The 27,792-nt window shown below is 46.8% G+C and overlaps 1 protein-coding gene across 1 annotated transcript in view; it reads right to left on the bottom strand.

The window, feature by feature from the left end:
* The window catches only part of LOC121481372, a gene marked incomplete at its 5' end in the record, with an annotated part of 103,656 nt that overhangs the window by 51,365 nt on the left and 24,499 nt on the right, over positions 1–27,792 (bottom strand). The window contains 6 exon segments of the mRNA XM_041738669.1: positions 23,124–23,227; positions 23,229–23,278; positions 23,281–23,371; positions 23,374–23,771; positions 23,774–23,805; positions 24,267–24,887. Coding sequence (XP_041594603.1) covers positions 23,124–23,227; positions 23,229–23,278; positions 23,281–23,371; positions 23,374–23,771; positions 23,774–23,805; positions 24,267–24,887 — 1,296 coding nt within the window.

The raw sequence follows: 27,792 nt of genomic DNA, 5'->3' as shown, positions 1-27,792 counted from the left end.
ACCTCTCAGGGGGGAAACATCATCTTGTGCGTCGCCACTCCGGGAATTCCGTGCTTGTGGGACACCTGTCACCTCGGTCTCGGCACATCCCGCCTGGCTGGACTGACTCTTACTTGGATTTACCGCTGCCGCTTGAAGCACTAAACCACCGCAGACCCCTGTGGGGCTCCAGGGTTGATTCCTAAAGCTCCATTCTGGAGACACAGGGACAGGGACGCACTTTCGGGTGAAGCGAAGACCATGGCCAGATGTGACAGTTGAAGCCAAGTACAGTAATTAAGCAAACTCTGCATTTAAGGGGAAAACGCCCATTAGCTGGACGTGCAAAATGTGCCACGGGGAGCCGCACGGGCAGTGCGTGCCAGCACACACTCCACGAACACGCCAGCACACACTCCACGAACACGCCAGCACACAGTCCACGAACACGCCAGCACACACTCCACGAACACGCCAGCAACAGTCCACGAACACGCCAGCACACACTCCAGGAACACGCCAGCACACACTGCACGAACACGCCAGCACACACTCCACGAACACGCCAGCACACACTCCACGGACGCCACACGAAGTTGTCTTAACAATAGGCCGGTCTGCATCGCGTTCCCTCGGGATGGAGACGGGCCGGAGCGACAAGCATCATAAACTCTCTCGAGGGAACATTCTCTGCTTTATGGGAAGCTCCCGCGGGCCTCCAGCGTCCCGTGATGTCTAAGGAAACGCGGTGTCCTTGAGAAGGTTCTGGGCGCAGCGGCTGTGGAGGGCGCCGGCAGGACCCACCCAGACCCGGGCCGAGGCCTCCTCTCTCCGTCCCGTCCCCACCGCCCGCAGGGCCGGGCACATCGCGTCGGGGCGCCCCGGGCACGCAGGCTGGGGGCAGCCGCCGAGCACCAACACCGGCCGGCAGCGCCTCACAGAGTGGCAGCTGCAGCTTCTTGTTCCTCTTTTCTTTCTTTTTCCTTCTTCTCAAAAGCATAAGTAGGTGCTTGAGCCGTCCGCAGAGGCTACCAGGCCGGGGCCTTTATCTCTCTCATCTCCAGGACCAAATCCGAACGGAGTGGGCCTCAGGGGGGCTCCTGAGCTGTGCTCCAAAACCCGGAGACATAAAATAATAGGAATAGGAATAGGAACAGGAATAGGAATAGGAATAGGAATAGGAATAGGAATAGGAATAGGAACAGGAATAGGAATAGGAATAGGAATAGGAATAGGAATGAATTTCCCTTCTGCTAGACCCTAGTAGGATAGTGTGGGGGGGAGTCATCAAGAAGTTTGACCCTTGAGCTAAATATGGGCAGCTGGAGGCCCCCACCCCCTTTTCCTGACAAATGTGCGTTCTGCTTGCCTTTCCTGCACCCAGAAACTGCCCCCAAGACACAGCCTTGAGACCGCAATGTGCTGCGGAGACTATTTGGACGGTCGACACGTCTGAACACAGTCCAGGCTTCAGCAGAAACTTCCGATGCTCTGTGGACGGGGACGGCTCCCGCCCATCTGGTGGCCCCGCACAGCCGGCATGAAAGTCCCCTTTGCCTGTTAAAAGTGCCCCCTGGCAGCCTTGAGCGGCCTCCCTCCTCCCTTGCCCTCCCCGGGCAGGCCCCGTTTCACATTGTCCTAGGGAGCTCCCAGGGATGTCGTGACCCAGCAGATGAGCAAAACGAAGACGCTCTCTACTGGGCCTCCTCATTTCCTTTAGGGGCGTGGAGAGCGTTGGTTCTACCTTACAGTCACCCGATTACGGACAAGCCTCACTTACTCTTCACTGTGGAGAATAAGCCATTTCAGTCGTGGCGATTCTCTAGATCCGTGCAATGTGCTTCCGCAAACAGCAAATGCAAACATTAAAAACGTATTTTAATGAACATGTTTCTAAAACGTCACATTCGTCTGCCTTTGAAAAGAGTGTGCGATTTAAGGAGCTCTCAGGTTTTTTGGAGCAGTAACAGCCTATCTCCTTGAAAATTCCTCTGTTTCTTGCTTAAATTATTGCCGTGTAAAATAAGGCTAAGTGAGGCACCTGGGTGGCCCAGTTGGTTAAGCATCTGACTCTTGGACTGAGCTCAGGTCATCATCTCAGGGTTGTGGGATCAAGCCCAGAATCAGGTTCCAAGCTCTGCGGCGAGTCTACTAGAATTTCTCTCTCCTTTGTCTGCCCTTCCCTCTCATTCTCCCCCACACCCCTCAGATAAATAAATACATCTTAAAAAAATTAAAACAAGATAGAGTATTGCTGCGGCTTGTCTACACTTTTCTCTGCCTAATCGGAACCCTGCTGGGGATGAGAGCTCTCACTGGTTGCGTGGGCTTGTTACGCATGATGGAATTGGGGTGCGGAGAGAGAGAAGCCTGACATGAATAGAGAAGCCATACACACCTCTATTTGAGCAAAGGAGAAAGAGAACTGCCGTCCCCCAAATGCGAATCTGGAGAAAGAAGAGCATGAATAGGGATTTTCAGATTCAGAGGTGTAAGTGAGCATTCTGTGAGTGATCCTGAGCCATTTCCTGCCTTAAACCCCAAGGGAAATCAACTCATTCCTGTAAAAGTTTGTCCCCCAAAACCAACAAAGAAGACCTAGACGTGGCCAACAAGCACAGGAGAACATGCTCCGCATCACTGGCCATCAGGGAAATACAGATCAAAACCACCATGAGATCCCACCTCACACCAGTGAGAATGGGGAACATTAACAAGGCAGGAGACCACAAATGTTGGGGAGAATGTGGAGAAAGGGGAACCCTCCTGCACTGCTGGTGGGAATGTGACCTGGTGCAGCCACTCTGGGAAACCGTGTGGAGGCTCCGCAAAAAAGTTAAAAATAGACCTGCCCTACGACCCAGCAATTGCCCTGCTGGGGATTTACCCCAAAGATTCAGATGCAGGGAAACGCCGGGAAACCTGCACCCCGATGTTTCTAGCAGCAATGGCCACAATAGCCAAACTGTGGAAGGAGCCTCGGTGTCCATCGAAAGATGATGGATAGAGAAGCTGTGGTCTGTGTCTACAGTGGGATATTCCTCAGCCATTAGCAACGACAAATACCCACCATGTGCTTCGACATGGATGGACCTGGAGGGTATGATGCTGAATGAAGTAAGTCAGTCGGAGAAGGACAAACATCATATGGTCTCACTCATACGGGGAATATAAGAAATAGTGAAAGGGAATAAAGGGTAAAGGAGAGAAAGTGAGTGGGAAAAAAAAACAGAAAGGGAGACAAACCATGAGAGACTCCTAACTCTGGGAAACGAACTAGGGGCAGTGGAAGGGGAGGTGGGGGGATGGGGGTGACTGGGTGACGGGCACTGAGGGGGGCACTTGGCGGGATGAGCACTGGGTGTTATACTGTATGTTGGCAAATCGAACTCCAATAAATAAAATAAAACAAATTTTTAAAAAAGTATATCCCCCCAAACCAATGACCTCATCAGTGGCGTACAAACTAATACAAAGAAGGGCTGACGGAAAAGAAGCAAGCGTGGCATTTACAGAACCCTCATATTACTGCCAATAGCAGAGGAACGACAATATATCGACACATCACTGATGTGGCCCATTCAAAACCACATGGAAGGGACGCCCGGGTGGCTCAGCGGTGAAGCTTTACCTTCATCCCAGGGCATGATCCTGGGGTCCCGGGATCGAGTCCCCCATTGGGCTCCCCGCAGGGTGTGTGCTTCTCCCTCTGCCTGTGTCTCTGCCTCTGTCTCTGTGACTCTCAAAAATAAGTAAATAAAATTAGAAACACACACACACACACACACACACACACACACGGAAGACATAATGGATACAAAGTTATAATAGTTTTTTTTTTTTTAATCGTAGAAGCTTTCAGATCCATTTTTCCATTATTTTAGGATGAGGCACAAATCTGAATAGTTTGGTTTCAGTTTAGTGGAAACTGTAAATCAGCTGTGTTCATGCCCCTGGTCACATCCGCGTCTATTTGAATCTCTGTGTATCACAAGCTAAAAATGTGCCTTCTCCTTCCTGACATAACACGTCTCTCTAGAAAACTCGTATCATTCAGAGAGAAGATTATTTATTAAGAAGAGATATGAGTGACTGGTGCTGTTCAAAAGATTAACAGAAATTTTATGAAACCATTGTAAAGATTTCAGGTATCAAAAAAAATTGGCTTGTGGCCAACTAACCTCTGACTTCTCATTTGGGGATTCTAATTTTAGAGACAAATCCTATTTCCAGGCTCCGGATCGTTTTATAAATATTGATCTTTTTATTTTCTTTTTCCTGCCAACAGATTTGGTTCTTTTACTTCAACTTATTTGTCTTGAGCCTTTCATGTTGTTTTACGAACCTCAGGAGTCACAAACATCCACCCTCCCGCGGACAACATCTGGTTAAGAATCCATTTGGGCAGTTGAGTCCTTCTGCTCTAGAGATGCTGCCTGTAAACCTACGTAACCAACAAGTTAGAAAGGATCAACTTCTTGATCCTTTGTTAAAAGGATCAGAAGTTGTTAGAAAGGATCAACTTCTTGTGTCACTTCTACGGGATGACATTCATTGAACACTTCAATGGAAACTACAACTAAAACCCATGAGAATGTCAGTAGGTTTCAGGTCATCTCTCCCCACGTGCACTCCCCTCCTTCCTAAGATGCTCCACAGACTCTCTTCTAGACCCCAAGAAACTGTTTTCCTGGAAAACATGTTGAAAATACCATAGAGCTGCTCAAAAACTAGCAGTGGCTCATCATTCCTCGGGAAATATTTGTTTCCTTCCTCACAAGAGTCAGCGTGACTCTCCCAGATGACAGTCCTCTGATACGGACTGTTCTCTCCCACTTTTTCTTCCAGATCGAACCCGGTGTGTTTTACATTGTGCGCGTCCTGCAGAGACTGTTCCTCTCAAACTTGACCTGTTGGTTGTAATTCTTCTCATTTACGTTCCCTAAGTATTTGTTTATACCAGAGGAGTCTCACTACCTCACAATCTTAGATTTTGGAATAACATTCTACCAACTTTTATTTTCTCTCCCAATCTAAATTGGAAATTTCTTCAAATCAGAATCACGACATTCCTTTCTGTTTTAGTTTGGCATTTTTTAGTAATACAAGATGTTAGCATTGTATATATTTACCCATCCATTTACTTTTAGTCTTTGTCTCTATATTAAAATGGGTTTCTGGTAGACGACGTATAGTTGGGTTGTGTTTTCTGATCCACTCTGACAATCTGTTTTTTTCTGTTTTTTCAGTTGGTACTTTTAGATCATTAGCATTCAAAGTGATTATTGATATAGTTGCATTAAAGCTACGATATGTGTTAGTCTTTTATATTTGTTGCCTTTGTCCTTTTCCCCGTTTTTTTCTTCCACTTTTTTTCCGACTTTCGTAGTTTTAATTAAGAATTATATGTGATGTCATTTTCTCTCCTTTCTTAACGTGGATTAGACTTTTTAGATATTTTTTAAGTCTGTAATATACATTTACAGCTAATCCAAATTCACTTTCTTTTTCTTTAGATTTTATTTATTTATTTATTTATTTATTTATTTATTTATTTATTTATTTTTATTTTTATTTTTTTTATTTTTTTCAAGAGAGGGAGAACGTGCATGAGCCAAGGGGAGGGCCAGGGCAGAGGGAGAAGCAGACTCTGCATTAAGCACTCAGGAAGTCTGATGTAGGGCTCAATCCCAAGCAGGTGCTTAACTAACTGAGCCACCCAGGTGGCCCCAAGTTCACTTTCAAATAACACCATAGTACTTCACAGGTGGTATAATTTATAATAATGAAATAATCCTAATGTCTTCATCTCCTCCCTTGTATCATTGCTGCCACTCATTTCACTATATGTAAAGATATATAAATCCACACACGCATACCACACATGAGCACAAATAACCAAATACACCATTGATGTTATTTTGAGCCAACCGCATATGTTAGATCAATTAAGAAACATAAACGTTTTATCAACACTTAGTCTTTCTTGAATGTTCTCCCCTTCTTATGAAGATTGGAGCTTCGTGATTGAGTTTCTCATATATATTATTTCCGTTCTCTTAAGGATTTCTTTTAGCAACTTTCACAAGGCAGCTCTGCTGGCAACACATTTGCCCTTCTTTTTCCTTCTCTTAGAAAGTAGTTCTCCTTCGCTTTTGAAGGATTATTTCACAGGATATAAATTTCTGGGTAGGTTGTGTTTTGTTTCTCTCAACACTTGGAGTGTTTCACCCGACTCTCTTCTTGTTTGTATGGTTTCTGAGAAGTCAGATGTGATTCTTATTTTTTTCGCCTATAAGTAAGGTATTTCCCCCTTCCCCTCTGGCTCTTTTCAGGCTTCACCCTCCCACCATTTATTTTTGATTTTCTGTAGCTTGAAACTATATGCCTATGGACATGTAGTTTTTTGAGGATCTATTCTGGTTGGTGTCCTCTAAGCTTCTGGGATCTGTGGTTTGGTGTCTGACACTAACTGGGGAAAATTCTCAGTCATTTCTGTTTCAAATATTTCTTCTAGTCCTTCCTCTCTTGCTTCTCCTTCTGGTATCCCCATTTTGCATGTTCTACACCTGTTCTGGTTGCCCCACAGATCTTGGATATCATATTTGATTCTTTTTCAATCTTCTTTATCTTTCGTTTTTAGTTTTCAAAGAATCTATTGATAGATCTTCTAGCTCAGGGATTTTTTTCAGCCATGTCCCATCTACTAATAATTAGTGCATCAAAGGCATTCATTATTTCAGTTACAGTGTACTTTGTATCTTTTTTTTTTCTTTTTAGTGTTTTATCAGGAATTCTATCTCTCTGCTCACATTGCTCATCTGCTCATGCATACTAATTCATTCATCAGTGCTTTTAGTATATCAGTTGTTTTATTTTTTTATTATTTTTATATCATTTTTTTTGTTTATCAGCTGTTTTAATTCCCAGTCTGGTTATTCCAACATCCCTGAGCTGTCTGGTTCAGATGCTTGTTCTATCTCTTCAAATTGTTTTTTGTCTTTTGGTATGCCTCATAATTTTTTCCTAGTATCTGGACATGATGTACTGTGTAAAAGGAAATGATATAAGTAGGACTTTAGTAACATCATAATGTGGTGTAGGAAGAGGGAAAGTGTTCTATAGTCCTTTGTGTAGGTCTGTCTTTTGGTGAGCCCATACCTCTGGACTATGAACTTCACAAGTATTTCTCAGGTTTTTTTTTTTTTTTTTATTCCCACATTAGATGTGACAGACTGGGCTGGACTTGAATATTTGACTTCTCCAGGTCAGTTAGCCTTTGCTAATACCTCATCAGGTTAGGCTCTGGTAAACTAGTTTCCCCTGAAGCCAGGCCATGTCGATCAGATCAGAGTGCTCAGACATATTTTTAATGGTTCTTTACCCCTCCATCGGAAGCTGGAGATTTTTCTCTGATATTTTACTGTAGGAACCTGGTTGAACTCCTGGTGGTAAATCTCACAATATTTGGAGTGCCTCTGTGACCGAGGTCTCCTAGAGTTTTTAACTCTCAGAGTTGTCCACACTGAGCCTCCAGTAATTCAATTACCATTCATGTTTTCCCACCTGGCACTGGTTCATGTGGCTGCATTTCTGGTGAGTCTCTGCTCTGCTGAGCATTGACCCAGTATTCACTTTTCATCCTTTCCAATCCCGTGTCTTCTCTATTTTTATGGATCTAAGGAGACTTGCTGATTTTTTAATCTGCCCACCTTTTTATTTTCTGTTAGGAGGCAGTGGGTACTTCCAAGTTCCTTACATGGAGAACCAGGAACTGGAAGGTGCCAAAGGGAATGACAATAGCAAAGAACATAAAGCAAGTATCCAAACAGAAAGAGAGCTAAAACCATGTCTTAGGTGAACTATTCTGGGTGTGTTGGTAACGTCAGATCAGTGGGATATCTGAACTGCCTTAACCAGTTGGTGTCTTTCAGGAACAGATAAATCTAGCCAAAAATTTGGGATTCTGATCCAAGGTAAGAGCTAAGTCTAAGACTAGAGTTAAGTCTACGTGTTAAATTACAGTCCACATTTAACCAATGCTAAGACATCAATGAGTTTCTAATAACACTCTTTTAATTTTTTGTTTTAATTTCTAATGAGTCAAGAGATTAAATCATAATTCAGTGACACTGGGATATATATGTTGTATAATAATATATTATTAATAGTGTAGTAAGTTATCACATCTAGAACTCCATAGTCTTCATTGAATTGCAGGTCAATGACATTATAACCTTAGTCGGTACACAAAGAGAAGGACTTTTTCTATGTGACAGATGAACGTTGTTAGGAGGCAGAAGAAGAGGAGGAAAGAAAAGGGCAATATACTTAAGGAAGAAAATAAATTGAATATAAAATACTTCAGGGCCCAGAGACAAATTGAATACTTCTGAATTCCTAACTCAGCCTGTTTTCCCCTCATAATCTACTTCAGGTTCAGCTCCCGTGATCAAGCCCCCTTTCCCATACTGTCTCTCATTCCATTTGCCTTTTTTTTGACATGTAACATTATATAAGTTCCAGATTTACAACATAACAATTCAATGTATGTATATATTATAAAATGATCACCACAGTAGTCTACTTAGCATCCATCACCACATAAAGTTATAATTCCTTTCTCATAAGAACTTTTAAGTTTTATTCTTTTGGAAACTTTCAAATATGCCATACAAAATTATTACCTATAGTCATGCTGTACATCACATCCCATTTGTCTTTAGTTTCTATATAGAAAAATGAGCTTTAATACATAATAGCCTAACGTGCTTGCCCACAGCAAAAGAGGATTTTAATTTAAAGAAAATTCTAAGGCAACCAGTAGTAAGAGAATGCTTTCAATCATGTTGTCTTCAAAACAAATACACAGCATGACAAAATGAGTTGTCTTTAAATCACACTTATGCTACTGGGGAAAAAAAAATTGCCATTGGATGATTATCATTTAAAGGCCATATTCTTTGCTCAAATGAAAGAAAATGAAATAATTTGGAGTTTGAAAGAACAAGAGATAATTTCACAATAAAATTTAGAATTGAGTTTGCTCTGAAATGTCCTTATCACACTTGAGAATAATCCTCTCCATCCATTTGAGGTAAAAGCTTCCTTCCACACAAAGAAAAGAAATGGATTTTAAATAAGAGGATTTTCAGACTCTGCTATATCCCATTCTTAGAGAGAACTAAGAAACTACATCAGCACTACGGATTTGGTTAGTTCAAACCAAAGTACATAAAAAGAGAGCAGATAATCAAACAACTGAAATAGGCTTCTTAAACAGAAGCAGCCCATTTGTATAGCTAATTTATTTCCAAAAAACAAACATACAACAAAAACAACAGGTAAATGACACACTGCTCCTTCAAAACCACACTCATAACAATAAAATGAAAGAAAAAGCCCAATAGACTCACCTGAATCCAGATTTCTTTAATCCAGTGGACTTCGACTTTAAAAAACTTTATTTTAGAGCAACTTTCTCCTTCCAGATCTATAGACTTCAAGTCACAAAGCCATGGGTTTAGACTATACAGGCCCTCAAACATCGCATGTTTAATGCAAATAGAGGAAAGGCCATTTCTCAGTGTTTTAGACATTATTATTGTGCTAATCACGTGCAACCAATAAACAATAAGCTTCTTCCATGTGCAAAACACTGTTGTAGGTGCAGAAATTGTCTTGGTTCAAATTAGTTTTATTTTACACTCCAAAAGTTGCATGCATAACTAAATATGATTCAAAACAAACAATTGTCATAAAACCACCCATTACTTTGGAAGGACAAAGGAGGGGGGAGTCACTTAAGATATAGTTTTTAAACTAAATTGCGCATTTTTCTATGTCTCAGTCCAACTTCTCTTGTAGTTACATAAATTCTAAGTGTGAACCATTTCATGGATACCTCCCAACACCTACTAGTAGTAGGAATAGCCAATTTATCTTTACAACAACTACAGCATCACTCTTCTGAGCCTTCTTAGTGCAATTTCTTCTACTAGATCTTACTATTTATTAATCTCTTACCTCAATGTTTGAAAGCTTAGCTGGGAATATATCATGATTAATCCTAGTAGACAAACCTCAGAAAAGATATCATTTCATTCCATAGGTCTAATATGCCAATACTTCTAGTAGTGAGAATATCATTAAATAAATTCCTTTTTTTTGAGAATAATATGCTAACTTCAACATACAACTATATTCAAATATAATCATTTTAAATGTAAAGAAATGATCCTTACAAGACCAAAATAACCCACAAGCCATGTGGTTGGTTTTTTTCTTTTTCCTTTCTTTGTTTAAACAAATGTGCACCACGACGGCTCAACAAGCAAGGCAAATGCCATGAACACGAAAGCTGCCGTCTGCAATATCCCACATCTAGAACCCAGAGGACGTGAGCTACACGGAAGTGGTTGTCATTCTACTTAAAACAACCAGGTAACGTCCTGACAAGTTGGTCTGTGGGCACAAAAGCGTCCATTGAAGTTTCCTTTTTCTTAGTGGTCAGCGGTCCCACGTTGTTTCCCGTCTCTTCGTTGTGTTTTGGGTGAGATCCATCCCAGAACGGGAACTTTTTGGATGTCCAACAACGGCAGTGCACAGCTTTGTCCCCCAAATCTTCCATATCGAAAGCATGCACTGCTTGGGGTTGTCTTTCCAGATGTGAGGGTCACCATATTCGGTGCGATGATCTTTGACATAAAATCTCCCGTAAGCTAGATAACCAATGGCAGCTGTCCCAGCTGTCCCCAACGTTATCTGTTTCAATCCTTTCATACGCTCCACGTCAGGCTCATGGTGCCGTCACCTGCAAGGTGTGGGCACAGGACTCTCTCGAAGGGCCAGAGTCAAGGGTGAGAGAGAGAGAGATGTCCAAAATGCACCCACTCCAAGCTCCTCCACTACACAAATTCTTACTCGCGTGTCCGAGGCTATGTCAGACAGAGGGTGAGAGGGCTAGGGAAAAAGAAAACTTTGAGGTCAGGGAGGGCAGGGAGTTGACAGTGTGAGTCTCAGCTACGTCAACTACATTCTTCGAGAGTCTGGTCTAATGTCATTGTGGATTGGGATTATTTTATAAGTTAATTCTCATTGCAGGCCTTTGCTGGAGACTGGTGACATTGGACGGAATGGACAAGGAGGAGGGTTGTTGAAGACAAAAAACAGCAAGGACGCCCGGGTGGCTCAGTGGTTGAGCCTCTGCCTTCGGCCCAGGGTGTGATCCTGGGGTCCCGGGATCGAGTCCCACGTCGGGCTCCCTGCATGGAGCCTGCTTCTCCCTCTGCCTGTGTCTCTGCCTCTCTCTCTCTCTATGTCTCTCATGAATAAATAAATAAAATCTTAAAAAAAAAAAAAAAAAGACGACAAACAGCAAATGGAAATGCCCAGTCGTGGAAATTGGGGACTCAAACACACCTTGTGTCAAACATTCACTAGCATTCAAGACAATGGCACCATTGTCACGGAGAGCTCACCCGCTATGAACTCACACTGGGACAACCCCCCTGAGGTCCTCGGGATGATACGCACTTAGATCCCCCCTACAGTCCACGCTGAGTGTGTAAGAAGCACGTACCTCTACAGGACGGGATCTAGTCGAGTCAGGGGGAGATTGTTTCCTTACACACCGCACACGGGTCTACACGGCGCCACCAGCGCAGCTCTACGATTAGACTAAAGTCAGGGAGAGAAACACGGTCATCCCCTGCGCCTTCTTACTTGGAAGAGGCCGTAAATCCCTTAATCGGGGGTTATAGTATCAAATGAGCATTTGTTTCATTTTTCTTCCTTACCGCGTGGAGCGATATTTGAGAGCGTTTCCATCCACTCCACAAGGCTTCCCGGACACTCATGTGCCCTGTTCGCCACAGAAATGGATTTATTTCAGTTGCAAAATCCGCACACACCAGATACAGTTCACATGATCTTTATGGGGTTTTTTTCCCTCAGTTCTCATTTCAGTCATCCCTTTTGGTAGCTGAATACTCATCCTCTGGTTTCTCTTCAGATCGTGTAAGTCTTTCGCCTTATTTTACCTTCCGCTTAATGTAGCTGCAGCACCTTTCCTGAGTAAGTGGGCGGGACATAAATGTCTTCTCTTTCGCGTTAGAAAGGTAGAAATCTGTAAGGAAACTTCAAAATACTTTCCAAATACTAATACTTTCCAAATACTAATAATGTATTTCCCAGATGTTCTTCGTTCTGTTGCTAAACACCTGTGCAGCGCAGCGCGTGACCGTTTTCCATGTGTCCCATAGTTCCTAAACGACCTGATGTCGATCTTTACCCGATCCAGAAGGATCTCAGGAACTCAAAGCACGTTCCGCGGCCCCGTGTGCCTTGGTGTGATTGTGAATTGGCTAAGGTGAGGGCCAAGAGATGGAGCACCCCGATGCTGATAGCTCAGCCTCCTGCCTGCTCCCCACAGATGGGCAACTGACCCTAAATGACAGGACTAGTCTCTCCTGGAAGCAAAGTGAGGCCCCACAGTTTATTTCAGGCCACCACTCAGAAAGTGCAAAGCTAATACGTGGGAATCCTATTTTGTGCAATGCACAGCTCTGGGTGCTTCCTAGTACGCGCCTCACACTTTGCGCAAGATAATAATGTAAGTTAGAAATCAGACTCACGAGCATATTGTCACGTACACGAGAACTGTAAAGTTCATGGAATTTAACCCATACAAGACCACATATGGCGAAGCCAAGGCCTCTAATTTTCCTGATCCCCTCACTATTTCCCGTTATCTTCCAGTTAAACTCGAAGATACATTTTAAAAGGGAGAAATTCTTTTATCAATGATCTCACGGCTATCGGTAGCAATCTACCCAGTAGGAACCTAATAATGACAATATAATTAAGACCTAAATATCTGGCTCTTTTCTCCCACTACGGTGAGCCTCCGTCCTGGTCTTGCATCCTCTGACGCCTTGATGAACCTTAGGGACTAGGGTTGGTTTAAATTGGGCGTGGACCTCAGGGCTCAGTCATTCTTTCTACCAGCGAGCCGTCGTGTCTTCCAGTTTTAAGTCCATAAGGTAAGTTCACAGAACACAGAGGGTTAGTGGGGGAACTGAGCTTCAGGATTCTGTCTGTGCTGAGGAAATGGAACTTCTATAAAAAATGCAATCATGATCATTAACACAGGCCATAGGCTCAAAATTAATTCAGGTGTATAAATGTTGAAAGACACGTTAGTTTGAGCAAAACGTCAGGAGATACTTATGGTGTAAGGTCCTCTATTTTAGTGACATGGAAACTGGAATCATTGCAAAGGCCGCAACACCGAGCTGCGCCGTCCGGGCTCCCTGAGACACTCAGGCTAATTACCTATGCAGCTGGACCTGGGTGAAGCCTCACCTGAACCCGAAAATGAGCCGGGACCAAAGGGAACCCTTACGCTACTGCAGAAGAGCAATCAGCAGAACAGAATTCATCTTTCAAAACCAGGGTCCAGTTGTTGGGTGCGCTCGGGGTCGCCGGGGTCAAGGGGCAAGGGAGCCGCAGCACAGTCTCCCCGAGGGCCCCCCAGGCCGCCAGGCCCCCCACTCCCAAGACCCCCACCCCCTAGGCCCCCCACCCCCAAGGCCCTCACCCCCAGGCCTCCCACCCCTCAGGCCCCCCATCCCCCAAGGCCCCCCATCCCCCAGGGCCTCCCCGACCCCAGGGATCCCCCAGCTCCCCCCGACCACCTCCCCCACAGGGCACCTGCTGGATACCTTGTGGCCCGTAGGACATTCCTGCGCCCAGACAGCTCCCACCTGGACAGCGCACCCCTGGGAGGACGGGGGGTGGCACGCAGGGGCAGTGCTGTTCCAGAGACGGGCTTGCACTCGCACCACAGCTGCACCGAACCTGTTGCCACCCGCAGCCATGTACAGCGTGTGGTGACACGGGCCAGGGGCCCAGGTGCAGGGACGCAGGGGAGGCCCAGGTGCGGGGATGCAGGGGAGGCCCAGGTGCGCAGCGATGCTCACAGGAGGCCCAGGTGCGGGGTGATGTTCACGGGAGGCCCAGGTGTGGGGATGCAGGGGAGGCCCAGGTGTGCGGTGATGCTCACGGAAGGCCCAGGTGTGTGGTGATGCTCACAAGAGGCCCAGGTGTGTGGTGATGCTCACGGGAGTCCCAGGTGTGTGGTGATGCTCACAGGAGGCCCAGGTGTGGGGATGCAGGGAAGGCCCAGGTGCGGGGGACATGGGGCACGGGGCACGGGCACGGGGCACGGGCATGGGGACCCAACCTGGATGCCTCCCTCTCCCTCCTCCCTCCCCCCTCCTCTCTCCCTCCCTCCCTTCCTCCCTTCTCCCTCCTCCCTCCTGGCTGCAGCATCACCAAGGCCACCGGCCGCCGCCGGGAGCCGACCGTGAGCTGACCTGCCTCGGAGCCCGGCCACCACTTGCAGACCCGCCACACGCTGAAACGAGCCCTGTCCCTCCTGGCGGTGTGTCCCCCCCGACGGCCTTGGGAGGGGTGCGGGCTCCGTGCACTGAGCACAAGGTCACAAGCGGCACCTGGAGGAAGGCGGCTGTGGGCAGGAAGGCTCCCCTGCGGGCACCTTGCTCCAGCCTCAGGAACGGGACGAGGAAAGCGAGAGGCACGCAGAGAGGGGCAGAGACCCAGGCAGAGGGGGAAGCAGGCTCCACGCAGGGAGCCCGACATGGGACTCGATCCCGGGACCCGGGGTCACGGCCCGGGCCCAAGGCGGGTGCCGACCCGCTGAGCCCCCTCCCGGGCATCCCCACGGGGCCACACTTTGATGTCAGCAATGTCCTCTGAGGCCAAGGAACAAAACTGCTGTTTCTTCTAGTGGAGGTTCACGATGTCTACGGCGACCCGCCGGCACGTGTGGCCCAGCCCGCCCTGTCCCCGCCCTGTCCTCCCAACTCGGCCCCACCAGGTCGGCCCCACCAGCCTGGTGACTTGGAGCCGCAGCCACTTACACTCGTGCTGGCCTCCCTCCAGCGTGACTTCGCTTGATGTCCTGAGCGACTTAGAGGAGGGGACGACGCCTACTGTGAAACCGTGGCTGTGGGACCGGAAAGTCACAGCCGCAACCTCGGAACAGTCACACGTTCCCCGGTAGAGCCGGACACAGACCCGGCCTTGGGACTCCGAGCCGCACGACATCCCCCCATCCCCTGTAGGGGACGGTCCTGCCCCTTCCCAACCAGGGCTGCTGAGCGCCACCGATCTCCCGCCAATACCCAGGGCTGGGCGGCGGATGCTGACCCATATGGCTTCTGACTTAGGTCTTATCGCGTTTTGCACATTCTCTCCGCCTCGATGATTGATCATTTCCAGGCCCAACAACCCGGCACAGGACACCCGGCAACGTGAGCTGCGGGGCCAGAGCCTTTAAAGGCTGGTGGGCAGCCTCAGGTGCTCGAGCAGGGGCCGCAGGATGCTCCAGCGCCGTCGTCAGCCAGGAGGCCGCGGGGGGGGGGGGGAGATGCTCGTGAGCAGGTGCTCCTGCACCCTCGTCACACCAGGAGGCCGCAGGGGGGAGATGCTCGTGAGCAGGTGCTCCTGCACCCTCGTCAGCCAGGAGGCCGCGGGGGGGGGGGGGGGGGATGCTCGTGAGCAGGCTCCTTTCTGCCATGGAAGCAGCCCTGTCCTAGATGTGTCGGGTAGCCGGCCCTTTGCCCCGGGTCCCCGAGTTCCACTGTGGAGGTAGAAGCCGACCCCTCTCTCCGTCTTGCGGCCCGAGTCCCGCGCCCTGCTCTCAGGGAATGGGGCAGGCCTGCTGGCCGCCGCAGGTGGAGCACAGGGGTGAGGCCTGCTCCGGCTGCCCGGCTGCCCCGTCCCCGTCCCCGTCCCCAGCTGTCCACCGTGGCCCTGCTGCATCACACCAGGAGGCCACAGGTGGGGTCCCCTGCTGCGCTGGGACCCACCTCAGCCTCACAGGGACTCAGTGGTCTGCTTTGCACCAAACCTCAACTGGAGACAATATTCTTTTCCTGCCAGACGTCCTCATGCTATTAAAGAGAGCGGGTTTTGTCCTTATTCAGCTGGATTAGAATTTGAAACCAGTGACTCTGGCGAATTGCACTAAATTCCTAATTCTCTGTTGCAGTCTGGGCTGTGGTGCTCACACCTGATGCGGCCGCGGGCTTGTGTGGGCCCATCGGCCGCCGGCCGCGCAAGTTGGCAAGTCCAGGCTGGAGGCAACTGCTCTCTCCGGACTCGCTGCCGGATCCCGCCCTCCTGTCCCACGGGGTCACAAACGGTGGAGCAGAGCGGGCCCCCCACCCCGAGCCCAAACTGGACCATCCAAGCCCCAGACCACCCTCAGGCCTGCGATAAAGCCAACTGTTGTTTAAAGCCACCGAGTTCGGGGTCGGTTTTCCAGGAAACCTTCTCCGTGGCATTGGCCACCTGGCACAGAGTCAGGGAGCGTGCACGTCCGTCACTAAGAGAAACGTTGAACATGTTGAGTCTTATACTAGGTCAGAATACTCCACCCTATATTCACGATAGTGTTGAGTTAATTATCTTGATTTTACTAATAAGGAAACGAAGACTCGGAGGGATGCCTCTGCACAAAACCAGAACGTCAGTAAGATGGAATTATGACCTTTTAAAATGCGTTGCCTCCGGTTTCAAGGTGATTCGCCAACATTTAGGATTCTTGCCAGTGAAAGAGTCCATCATAAGTAACACCTCAAAATGCGTCGAGCATGATAAATGCATTAGAATTTTGGCCACACTCTCACACTTCATGATCCTAAACTGAATCATACCCGCACGTACGACATAATACACTTTGCAGATCGGCGATTGCTGTCGTGGGTCCGCGTCTACCTGCACCAACCATTGTAAACAGAAAAGTGACTCAGCAGGGGTGCAGTTGTGGCGGCCGGAAAGTCCCCGCTATTGATATCACGAACTGAAAATCCAGCTATTTGTAATTAAACGTCAATCCCCACATCTCTAATTCATTTATTTTCATCAGCAGAAATTTCTAGTTGTCCAAGTCAGAGTCCCCAAATTTTCATATACCTACATATGCACGTACGTGAGAGAGACCGAGAGAGCGTTGTATGTACTTTATGCATCAATAACAAATTCAGATTTAAAAAGCTTCAAGAAAAAAAATAAAAAAAATAAATAAAATAAAAAAGCTTCAAGAAAAAATTAAAATACATATATGATAAAAGAAGGATATGCTTGATTTGAATTTTGGTATTTTTCATTCCTGAAAGCATTTCAAATATAAAGAGTAAGAATAAATTTCTATGGTGCCCTGGAAGCTTTCTGAAATATCGTTTATCGTCCATTGTGAACAGTTTAAAAGTTCTAATGTATCCCTAGATTACATAATCTTGAATTTTTAACAGTTTCAGCAATGTTAGAGCAATTTTTGGAGCAATTCCATGAGCTGGGGTTTCAGCAATTCCATGAGCTTCTTTCTAGAAATGTCCATGGCTCTTTGTTAAATGCCGGTAGAAAATTTTTAGAGATAAATGTCTATATCTATTATCAACCTATCTATCTATATATATTTATAAAAAAAACTTTTTTATTGGCCTAGGCACTTGGTTCATGGTTTTCCTTTTTGAAATAATAAGGGCAACATCTCAATGGTGCATTCCTGAAACACATGAACTATTTACACTGATTTACGTCCCGAAACCTGATAAAGCTGTAAGCATAGGGGACTCTGAGTTCGTTTTAAATATTTATTTAGCTATTTTGAGACCGAGAGAGCATGAGCAGGAGGGGCCGAGGGAGACGAGAGAGAATCTCGAGCAGACTCAACTCAACGCTGAGCGAGGAGCCGGACACGGGGCTCGATCTCAAGACCTGAGAGCACAACCTGAGCTGAAACCAAGAGTCGGACACGTAACCGACTGCACCACCCAGGTGCCCCAGGAGGCTGTGGCTTTCAGGGAGTTCATCAGATTTAGATTTCCAGTGGTTAGATTTATACGGCTCCGCACTGAGGATGGAAACCGGGCCCTGGAAACGTCTCCTCGGTGTCCAGTCAACTCTCAGAATACAGTTCCCTTGACTTCCCGTTCCCTGTGCTGTGCCTTCTCCTCCTCTTATTCCTAAAAGTATCTTCCGGTGAAACATTCAAGAGAAATGGGTTCTTGCGATACTCCCAGCAAGGTCCTGTGTCAGGCCCTGTAATGGGGAGCCTCCTTATTCCCTAGACCAGGGCCTCTTAATTCAATGGCTCCAGGGGCCCAGGGAGAGTCCTCAGATGGGGATCTCAGGGCTATGAACCCCTTAAACCTGTCTGTGGCATTATAAGTGCACACACACACGCACACCCGGAGTGGAGCATTAGTCACCCATAAAAAGGACGAAATCTTGCCACTTACAATGACATGGAGGGAGCTAGAGAGCTTTATGCTAAGTGAAATACGTCAGTCTGAGAAAGACAAATACCATTTGATTTCACTCATAATGGGAATTTAAGAAACAAAAAACGAACAAAGGGGAAGAAAAGAGAGAGGTAAACCAAGAAATAGACTCTATAGTTAAATAGTTCTCTATAGTTAAGAACAAACTGATGGTCACCAGAGGGGAGGTGGCTGGGGGGACGGGTTAAATAGGTGACGGGGATGAAGGACGGCACTTGTGACGAGCATCAAGTGTTGTACGGAAGTTGAACCACTACATATACCACTGAAGCTAATATTATATGTTAATTAGAATTCAAATAAAGAACATAAAAAATAGTGGAATAAATTATTAAAGTCATTGTTACGTATTTAGATAGAGAACACAAGGAAATATTACGTACTTTGCCCCATGCAAAATACACAAAAACCCCAAAAAACAATTTCCCAGGTAACATAAAGATGTAAAAATCTCTCTTGTGTTTTCGAGGCATCTGTACTTGCACACAAAGTTTGATTTCTAACTCCTGTGGATTTGAGAAAGTCAAAAATCTTTCAAATACTAGGGCGAGCTTTGAACTAAATCTATTCTCTGGCTCAAAGCATCAAACTGAAGTACCTCCAAAGGACGTCCGCGATGGAATCTACAATTAACCTACTTACAAGATCATTAATCTGATGCTGTAATGAAATATTTGAGCATGTTATAGCTATTTGTAAAGATTTTATTATTTATTTATGTATTTATTTATTTATTTATTTATTTATTTATTTATTATGATAGACACAGAGAGAGAGAGAGGCAGAGACAGGCAGAGGGAGAAGCAGGCTCCATGCAGGGGGCCCGATGCAGGACTCGATCCCGGGACCCCAGGGTCACGCCCTGGGTTGAAGGCCAATGGTCCACCTCTGAGCCCCCCAGGCGTCCCTGCTCTCATCTCACACTTTGGACCCGAGTCTGCACTGAGGTGGACTGTCACGTTCCACTAAGTAACGTGAAACACTAAGTGAAACACTTTTCCATCTGATTCGCAGCATGTTTCCTTCACCAAGTTTTTCTCTTTCAAACAGAATCTGATGAAAGACTGTTTCCAAGATACATAAGAAAACCCTACAAATCAATTTTTAGAAGTCAAACAACGTGCAGGTGCCTGGCTGGCCCAGTTGGTGAAGCGTCCAGCTCTTGATTTCAGCTCAGAGCTTGATCTCAGGGTCATGAGTTCACGCCCCATTTTGGGCTCCCTGTTGGGCATGGAGCCTACCTTAAAAAAGGAAAATTAAAAAACCAAGCAACCCAACTTAAGAAAGGTGAACAAAATATTTGAAAAGTCACTTTACAAAGGAGTTTATCTAAATGTGCAGTAAGAAAATGAAATTGGGGCACCTGGGTGGCTCGGTCAGTTAAGCATGTGCCTTGGGCTCAGGTCATGATCCCAGGGTCTTGGGATCCAGCCCCTCACGGGGATCCCTGCTCAGCGGGGACTCGCTTCTCCCTCTCCCTCTGTACTCTCACTCTCTCTTTCAAATGAACTAATTAATTTAAAAAAAGAAAATGAAATTATCATTGGGAATATAAATTAAAACCAGAAGTACATTCTACTACACTCCCATCCAAATGACAGTCATCAATCATTCAATCATCAATCAATCAGGAAAGGATGAGGACCAAGTAAATTTCTCATGCAACATGCATTGATAAAACCATTTTTGAAGATCTCTTTAACGGTTTCTGGTAAAGTTGAATATAATGTGTACCCTGTTACCAAATGTTTGCGTTGTTAAATATGTGCCCAACATTATATATTTGACCTAAAAGGCACGGGTAAGAACACTTTAGCGATGCTATTGACAGCAGCTAAAAACTGGAAACTACCAATGTGTCCACCCACAAAATACAGTATTATACGGTGATAAAGAAGTTGTTGAATTGTGCCACCACACGGATGGATCCCACGCACGTGGTGCTGCCACACCATATTCCCAGACCCAAATCTTATATATACTTTGCTTTCTTCCGCTTGAGGTTTAATTGACAGATAAAATCGTCATGTATTCAAAGTATACAGCGTGATGACCTGACATATATTGTGAAACGGCCCCCACAATTGAGTTAACACCTCCATCGCCTCCAATATTTACCTTTTTGAAAAAGATTTTATTCATCTATTCGTGAGAAACCCAGAGAGAGAGGCAGAGACACAGGCAGAGGGAGAAGCAGGCCCCATGCAGGGAGCCCGACGTGGGACCCGATTCCAGGACTCCGGGGTCACGCCCTGGGCCGAAGGCAGACGCTCAACTGCTGAGCCCCACCGGGCGTCCCACATATTTACCTTTTTTATGAGGACACTCAAGTTCTACTTTTAGCAAATTTCAAGTGCACAGCACAGTATTGATCGTAGTCACCATGTTATGCATTAGACCCTCGGACTTTATCTTATACTTAAAAGTTTTCACCCTTTTTCCAAACTCCTCCTATTTACCCCATACCCCAGCCCCTAAAATCCACCATTATACTCTACTTGTTTCCGTCAGTTTGACTTTTTTTTTAATTCCACGTATAAGCGATGCTGTGCCATAGTTGCCTTTCCTGCGTGCGTCACCTAACTTGGCTTAGCTCCCTCGAGGTTCCTCCACGCTGCTGCAAATTGCAGTTTTCTTCTTTTTTAAAAGCGGGTGACCCCCAGGGTTCCAGGGTAACACCCCATGTCTGTGTGTGCACCGCACGCTCTATAGGTGTCCGTGGCTTTACCCAGTCACCTGCGGCTGACCCACGTCCCTTCCACACCGCAGCTGCTGCGACGACCGTAGGAGCACGTGCACATCCCTGAGGTTCTGGTTTACCCCCGGGGTGAGGCCAGAGGTCGCATCGTTGGCCCACCTGGCAGCTCCGTGGGCGCGTCTGCAGGAGCTTCCTCACGTTTTCCGAGGGGCTGCAGCAGCTGGCAGCCCTGCCCAGGTGCACGAGGGTGCTTCTCTGCACGCTCACGCTCACGCTCACGCACGTGTTATCTCTGTCCCCTCTTGGGTAACAGGGGGGACCTATGAAGTGGTATCTCACTGCGAGTCTGATTTGCATTTCCCTGACGACTAGTGATGCTCAGCATCTTCACGCGCACCTGTCGGCTATTTGTAGGTCTTCTTTGGAAAATGTCTTTTTTGGAATCATGTCCATTCAGGTCCTTTGCATTCATTCATTCATTCATTCATTCATTCATTTGATGGAGAGAGAAACAGAGAGAGAGAGAGAGAGAGACTCTCAAGCAGGCTTCACGCCCGGCAAGGAGACCAACAAGGGGCTCAATCTCACGACCCTCAGCTCACAACCTGAGCTAAAATGAAGGCTCAGTCGTTTTCCTGACTGAGCCACCCAGGCGCCCCCTTTGCCCATTTTTAATTGGATTATTTGAGGTTTTGCCACTACGTTCTATGAGTTTCTTACGCACTTTGTCTATCAACGCCTTATCAGGGACGTGGCTTGTGGCTGTTCCCTTCTGCCACACAGAAAGCCTTTCCGTCCTGTTGGTGGTTTCCTCTGCTGCATGCAAGAAGCTTTTCAGGCTGATGCCGTCCCACGGGTTTGTCTTCGCTCTGGTGGCCTTTGCTTTTGATGTCAAATCCAAAAATACCATTGCTAAAACCAGTGTAAAAAGGCTTATACTTAAGTTTTCCTTCTAGAAGCTCTGTGATTTCAGGTCTCTCATTCAAGTCTTTAATCCATTTTGAGTTGGCTTTTGTGTATGTAGAGGACAGGGGCTGGGGCGCCTGGATGAACCCTCGAGGTAGGCTCGGGTCATGACCTCGGGGCTCTGAGACGGAGCTGCAGGTCCGGCTCTGCACTGCTTTCGATCCTCTCTCTCTCTCCCTCTGCTCCACCCCCTCTTCTCTCTCTCTCTTCCTCTCTTAAAAATTAAAAAAAAAAAAAGCAAAAAACAAACAAACAAGAAAAACGATAGAGGTCTAGTTTTATTCTTTTCACGTGACTGTTCAGTTTTCCCGTCGCCATTTAGAGCCGATCCTTTTCCCATTATATATTCCTGGCGCCTCTGTCAGAAGTTGACCATGTCTGTGTACACTGATTCCTGAGTTTCTGTTCTATTCCATTGATCCGTGCGTCTGTTTTCATGCCGGTTCCGTACTTTTGGATCACCACAGCTTTTTAATATAGTTTGAATTCAGGAAATATAATGTCTCCGACTTTGTTGTTCTTTCTCAAGATGACTTTGGCCATTCAGGGTCTCCTGTGGTTCCATACAGACTTTAATATTGTTAATTCTATTTTGGTGAAAAATTTCACTGGTATTTTTACTGGGATTGTAGCAGATCTGTGGATTGCTTTAGGTGGGATAACATTTTAACAGTGTTAATCCTTCCAATCCATAAACACAGATGATCTGTCCTTTTATTTGCATCTTCTTCAATTTCTTTCATGATTAATAGTTTTCAGTGTAGAGATCGGTCACCTCCTTGGTTAAATTTATCACACGGTATTTTATTCATTTTGATGCAATTGTGAATGGGAATAAGTTGGATTGTTTCCTTCATTTCCCTCTCTGCTACCTTGTTGTTAGTGTACAGAAATACAAATGATTTGCATATGTTTTGTATCCTGCAACGTCACTGAATTTATTTAGAGTCCTAGCAGTTCTTTGGTGGAGTCTTCAGATTATATATATATTATCTATCATATATATGTGTATTTATATATATATGATATATATATGTGTGTGTATATATGTATCATATGTATATATGTGTATCATATATATAGTAATTTTCAAACTATTTGCAAATAGTTCTTCATCTCCGATTCGGATGTATTTTATTCCTTTACTTTGCCTAATAGCTCTGGTTAGGGCTTTAAGTACTATGCTGGATAAATGTGGTGAAAGTGGATCATCCTTGTCTTGTTCCTGATCTTAGAGGAAAACCTTTCAGCTTTGCACCATGGGCTCTTCCTATATGGTGTTTATTATATGGAAGCACATTCCTTCCATACCTCATTTGTTTAGGTTTTTTGTTTTTTTGGGTTTTTTTTTTTGGTCACAAAAGGATGTTGAATTTTGTCAAATGAATTTGCTCCATCTGTTGAGATGATCGTTTGACTTTTCTTCTTCGTTTTCTCTATGTGCCATATCACATTGATTAATTCCCGTATGTTGAAATATCCTTGCATCCCAGTGAATCCTACTGTATCACGAAGTGCAATCCTTCTTGTGCATCGTTGAGTCTGGTTTGCAAATATTTTATTGAGGAAGTTGGCATCTACGTTCATCAAGGTTATCAGTAGAATCTTCTTTTCCTGTAGTGCTTTTGTTTGGCTTCTGGTATTAGGGTCATGCTTGCCCTGAAAAATGAGTTTGAATAACCCCTTCCTCGTCATCCTCTTCAGTCTTGCGAGGAGTTTGAGAAGAATTGGTATTGGGTCTCCTCTAAGTGTCTGTAGAATTCACCAGTGAAGCCACCTGGCCCTGGCCTGCGTTGTCGGAAGGTTTCCGATGAGCTGATTCAGTTTCCAGGGGCCGCAGGGAAGTGCCCCCAGCTCTGTGAGGCTCCTGGAGGGCCCCAGTCAGCGCCCACGAGGGGGCTGATGAGAAGCTGGACCCTTAAGCAGCAGCCAAGAAAGGACGCGGGCCGCTGTCTTCCAGGGAGAAGCTGGAGACGGGCCTGTTGCCTGTGTCGAGCCCAGGTGAGCAGCGGACAGCCGAGGGGGCTCAGGTGCCCATCTAACGCCTGCTTCCTTGTTCCCTGAAGTTCCGTGGGACTCCAGAAGGTGGGCCGGTGGGCTGCCAGCGGGTGGTGATGAGGGAACCACCCCTGGTGGCAGCTGTACAAGCTGGGGTGCCCGACTAGGGAAGGGCTCCTTGTGTGACCCTGGGGGTCTGATGGTCCCGCTGCAGGGAGTGACAGGGGGCAGGTGGACAAGTGTCCACCAACTCTCCGGAGTGCTGGGGGTTCCCAGTCAGCACCTGGATGGGGCCTAGTAGGAGGCCTGCCCTCCAGACACGGACGGTGACATCTCTGGTCAGATACCTTCCAGGAAGGGCGCAGGTGCAGGCAGGTGTGGCAGCAGCATCTGGGCTGAGCTCAGCGAAGCAGCCCCCAGAACCCGCAGCCCATGAAATGACCGTACTTGCTGTGGTCCCGTCGGGTTCCTGAATGTCCCGTAGGCTCCTGAACATCCCTGTAGGTTCCTGAACATCCTGTAGGGCTCCTGAACGTCCCTGTAGGCTCCTGAACATCCCGTAGGGCTCCTGAATGTCCCCATAGGACTCCTGAACATCCTGTAGGGCTCCTGATGGTCCCTGTAGGGCTCCTGAATGTCCCGTAGGGCTCCTGAATGTCCTGTGGACTCCAGTGCTCCAGGGCCAGGCATCTCGGGGGCGGCCCTTCAAGGTCGGCTGCTCCCCGTGGTGTCCCAGGCAGGGGCTGCGAGGTGGGGGTTCCCGCAGGGTGCTCAGACGAGGCTCACGGCCAGAGTGCATCTCGGTCCCCTGCCCATGTTGGCATATCCCTTGGATGCCCAACATAGGAGTCGGTCCAATAGTGTGTGGGTAGCTGTCAGCGGGAGCTCACGGATGTGTGCTCTCTCCTCAGGGCGTCTGCGGGGCTGAGAGGTCAGAAGCCTCCTACTTGGCCACCCTGGTGACATCCCCAAATACCGTATGTTAGAATTGCACTCAAAAGCTTTCGAGGTCGTGCAAAACCGATGTTTTTGGTGAGAGATTGGAAGAGTGATTACCCCTGAGCCATTCACTGCCAGGGGCCCCGGGGAAGCTTCTTGATGCTGAACATGTTCTACATCCTGGTGGTAACAGGGTACGTAGTATGTGAAGTATAAAATCATCTATGTAGGGGGTCGCCGGGTGGCTCAGCGGTTCAGCGCCTGCCTTCAGCCCAGGCCCTGATCCTGGAGACCCGGGATCGAGTCCCACGTCAGGCTCCCTGCATGGAGCCTGCTTCTCCCTCGGCCTGGGTTTCTGCCTCTCTCTCTCTCTCTCTCTGTCTCATGAATAAATAAATAAAATCTTTAAAAAAAATTAAAATAAATAAATAAAATTATTTATGTAAAATGTATATGTAAAACTCATCAACTTGAGCATTCAAACTTTGTTTTAAATCTACGTACGTATATGGGAAAGCATGCACAGTGTGCATACATGTATGTGTACGTTACGCTTCAATCAAATATCATACACGTGCATTTGAAGCAAATATCCGGGTGCTTTATATAGCACTTAGTAATGCATCAAAGAATTTTAGGTGACCAGTCATTATCTTCGTCTCTTCCAATATATGACACCGTGACTATTCTGAAATAACTAATTATGATAAGAACCTGAATATATTAGAATTTTATATAGCCATACTCTTGAATGCTTTACTACCTCGGCACAAAGTAAGGAAAATACAGTCTAAAAGCAATTACAAAAAGCAAACAAGGAACTGTGACATATAAACAACCAGCGCACAAGACTGCAAAGGGGAGACTGGCCCCGTTGGCCTCGGCTCCGTGCGCCAGTCCTTGGGGGTCTACGTGAAATTCCTACCCTAAGCCAGGACCATCCAAAGCCGACTGCGGCCAGGCTGGCGTCGCTCCAGCTCACACAGCAGCACGTGCACATCCTCTTAGGGAGCAACACCCCAGATTCAGGCCCTCAGACCTGCCGCAAACCGAATTCACGCAGATATGAGCTCGCAGTTAAAAACTACCAAATAGGGAAAAGAACAGCAGACGCAGAACAAACACCAGTAGATCCGCTTCGAAAACTTGTGATAGTGAAGCTACGCGGCGACTCGGAGATGTTTAGGGAAAGAAAGAAAATCAAGAAGAGGAGAGATCAAGAAGCAAACACAGCAGCGACGCGGCGAACTGGATAAAGAACCAGACTGTGCTCCAGAGATGAAAAGTAGAACCACTGAATTTTTTTTTTTTTGAATTCAGTAGATTTGCTCAAAAACAAGTTAAACACAGCAAAAAGGGACTTCGTGATCTACAGACAGAGCTCAAGACATTACCTGAGGCACAGAGAGACTTAACACAATACGAAGGGCTAGTTAAGAGACAGAGGAAAATAGAAAACCAGTTTCCAAGCGTGGCCGCCTGGCTGCTCCGCCCTAGAGCCCCCTCTGGCTGTGGCGGGGGTTCGAGCCCCACTTTGTGGGTAGAGGCGACTTCATAAATACGAGCTTTGTTTTAAAAAGAGTCTGTGCACGCGTGGCCTTAGAGGGAGAGCTGGTCTCCCGGCAGCGGCCCGGTGCTCCCCGCCTGCACCCCTCCTGACCTGGTCTGCGGTGCCTGCCCCCACCCCCAGGACACTGAGGCTCACCCCCTCCCCCGTCCTCCCTCCCTTCCCAGCTGGTCAGGAGCATCACTCCCTCCCCGGAGCGTCCTGGCTGCTCTCTCTCCATCCCAGGTGGATTCCCAGGGGGTCAGCAGGTGTAGAACATTCTCTAGGCCGGTGGGTCGGCGGGGCCAGGGCCACAGAGGCTCCCTCCCGCCATCCTGCCTCCTCCCTGCAAACCTCAAAGCTGCAAACGGTGGAGACACACGGCACCTCCCGCACTTTGTGTTCATTTTCTATTGAGGCAGAAAAAACTCACCCCAAGCTCAACAGCGGAACGCGAGTGGGTGGTTGGGTCACCTGCGGGGTCAGGAATCCGGGCTGTGGCTGGGCCCTGCTTGGAAACACCAGGCTGGAGCAGGCCTGCCCTGGACCGGGGCACCTGGCATCTCATTTCCTTCTCGTGCCTTCCACAGGGCCCCCATCATCCTCCCCCCATAGCCCTCCCCACTCCGACTTTCCCCCACAGCCAGAGAAGGATCCCGGCTTTGTAGGGCTCACAGGATTGGGCTGGATTGGGTTAGGTTAGGTTAGGTTAGGTTAGGTTAGGTTGGGGCCACCTGGAGAACCCAGCCTCCTTCCAGCCTAGTTTAAGGTTAGATGATTTGTCAAATCAATTAAATCTGCTCAGCCCCGTTCAGCAGGTGACATAAGGTAGTCGGCGTAACATCACCAGGCCCAAGAGCCGCCCACCACACAGTTTCCAAAATAGAGAACAAAATATCAGATAGGAGGAGCCTGTGGGCTTCAAAGTTTGTCAGACGTAAGACTCTAGAAGTTGTAGAGTTTTGCAGGGAATGTTAAGCTAGTAATTAACTTTAAACTTCATTAAGTTTAATATTAAATATATAATCACATCAAATGTACATGGTAAAAACAGTAAAAAAAAATAAAAAGCATAAGAAAACACCAAAAAAAATCGATTCTAACCTTCAAAACAGTAAAAAAAAAAAAAGAACAAAGACACGCAGGCATTTATACAGCACAAAATAAGATTTTAGAGAGAAGTCACGATCACAGATGTACCAGTTAAATGGGATTGATAAGAAGAATGGAGCTATATATTGTTTTTGAGAAATAAACCAAAACGCTGAGGATACAGAAAGTTTGAAAGTAAA

Source organism: Vulpes lagopus, chromosome 23, assembly GCF_018345385.1.
Source record: "Vulpes lagopus strain Blue_001 chromosome 23, ASM1834538v1, whole genome shotgun sequence".
NCBI lineage: Eukaryota > Metazoa > Chordata > Mammalia > Carnivora > Canidae > Vulpes > Vulpes lagopus.
The sequence above is the reverse complement of the archived record's forward strand: the minus strand, read 5'-3'. Positions and strand labels throughout refer to the sequence as shown.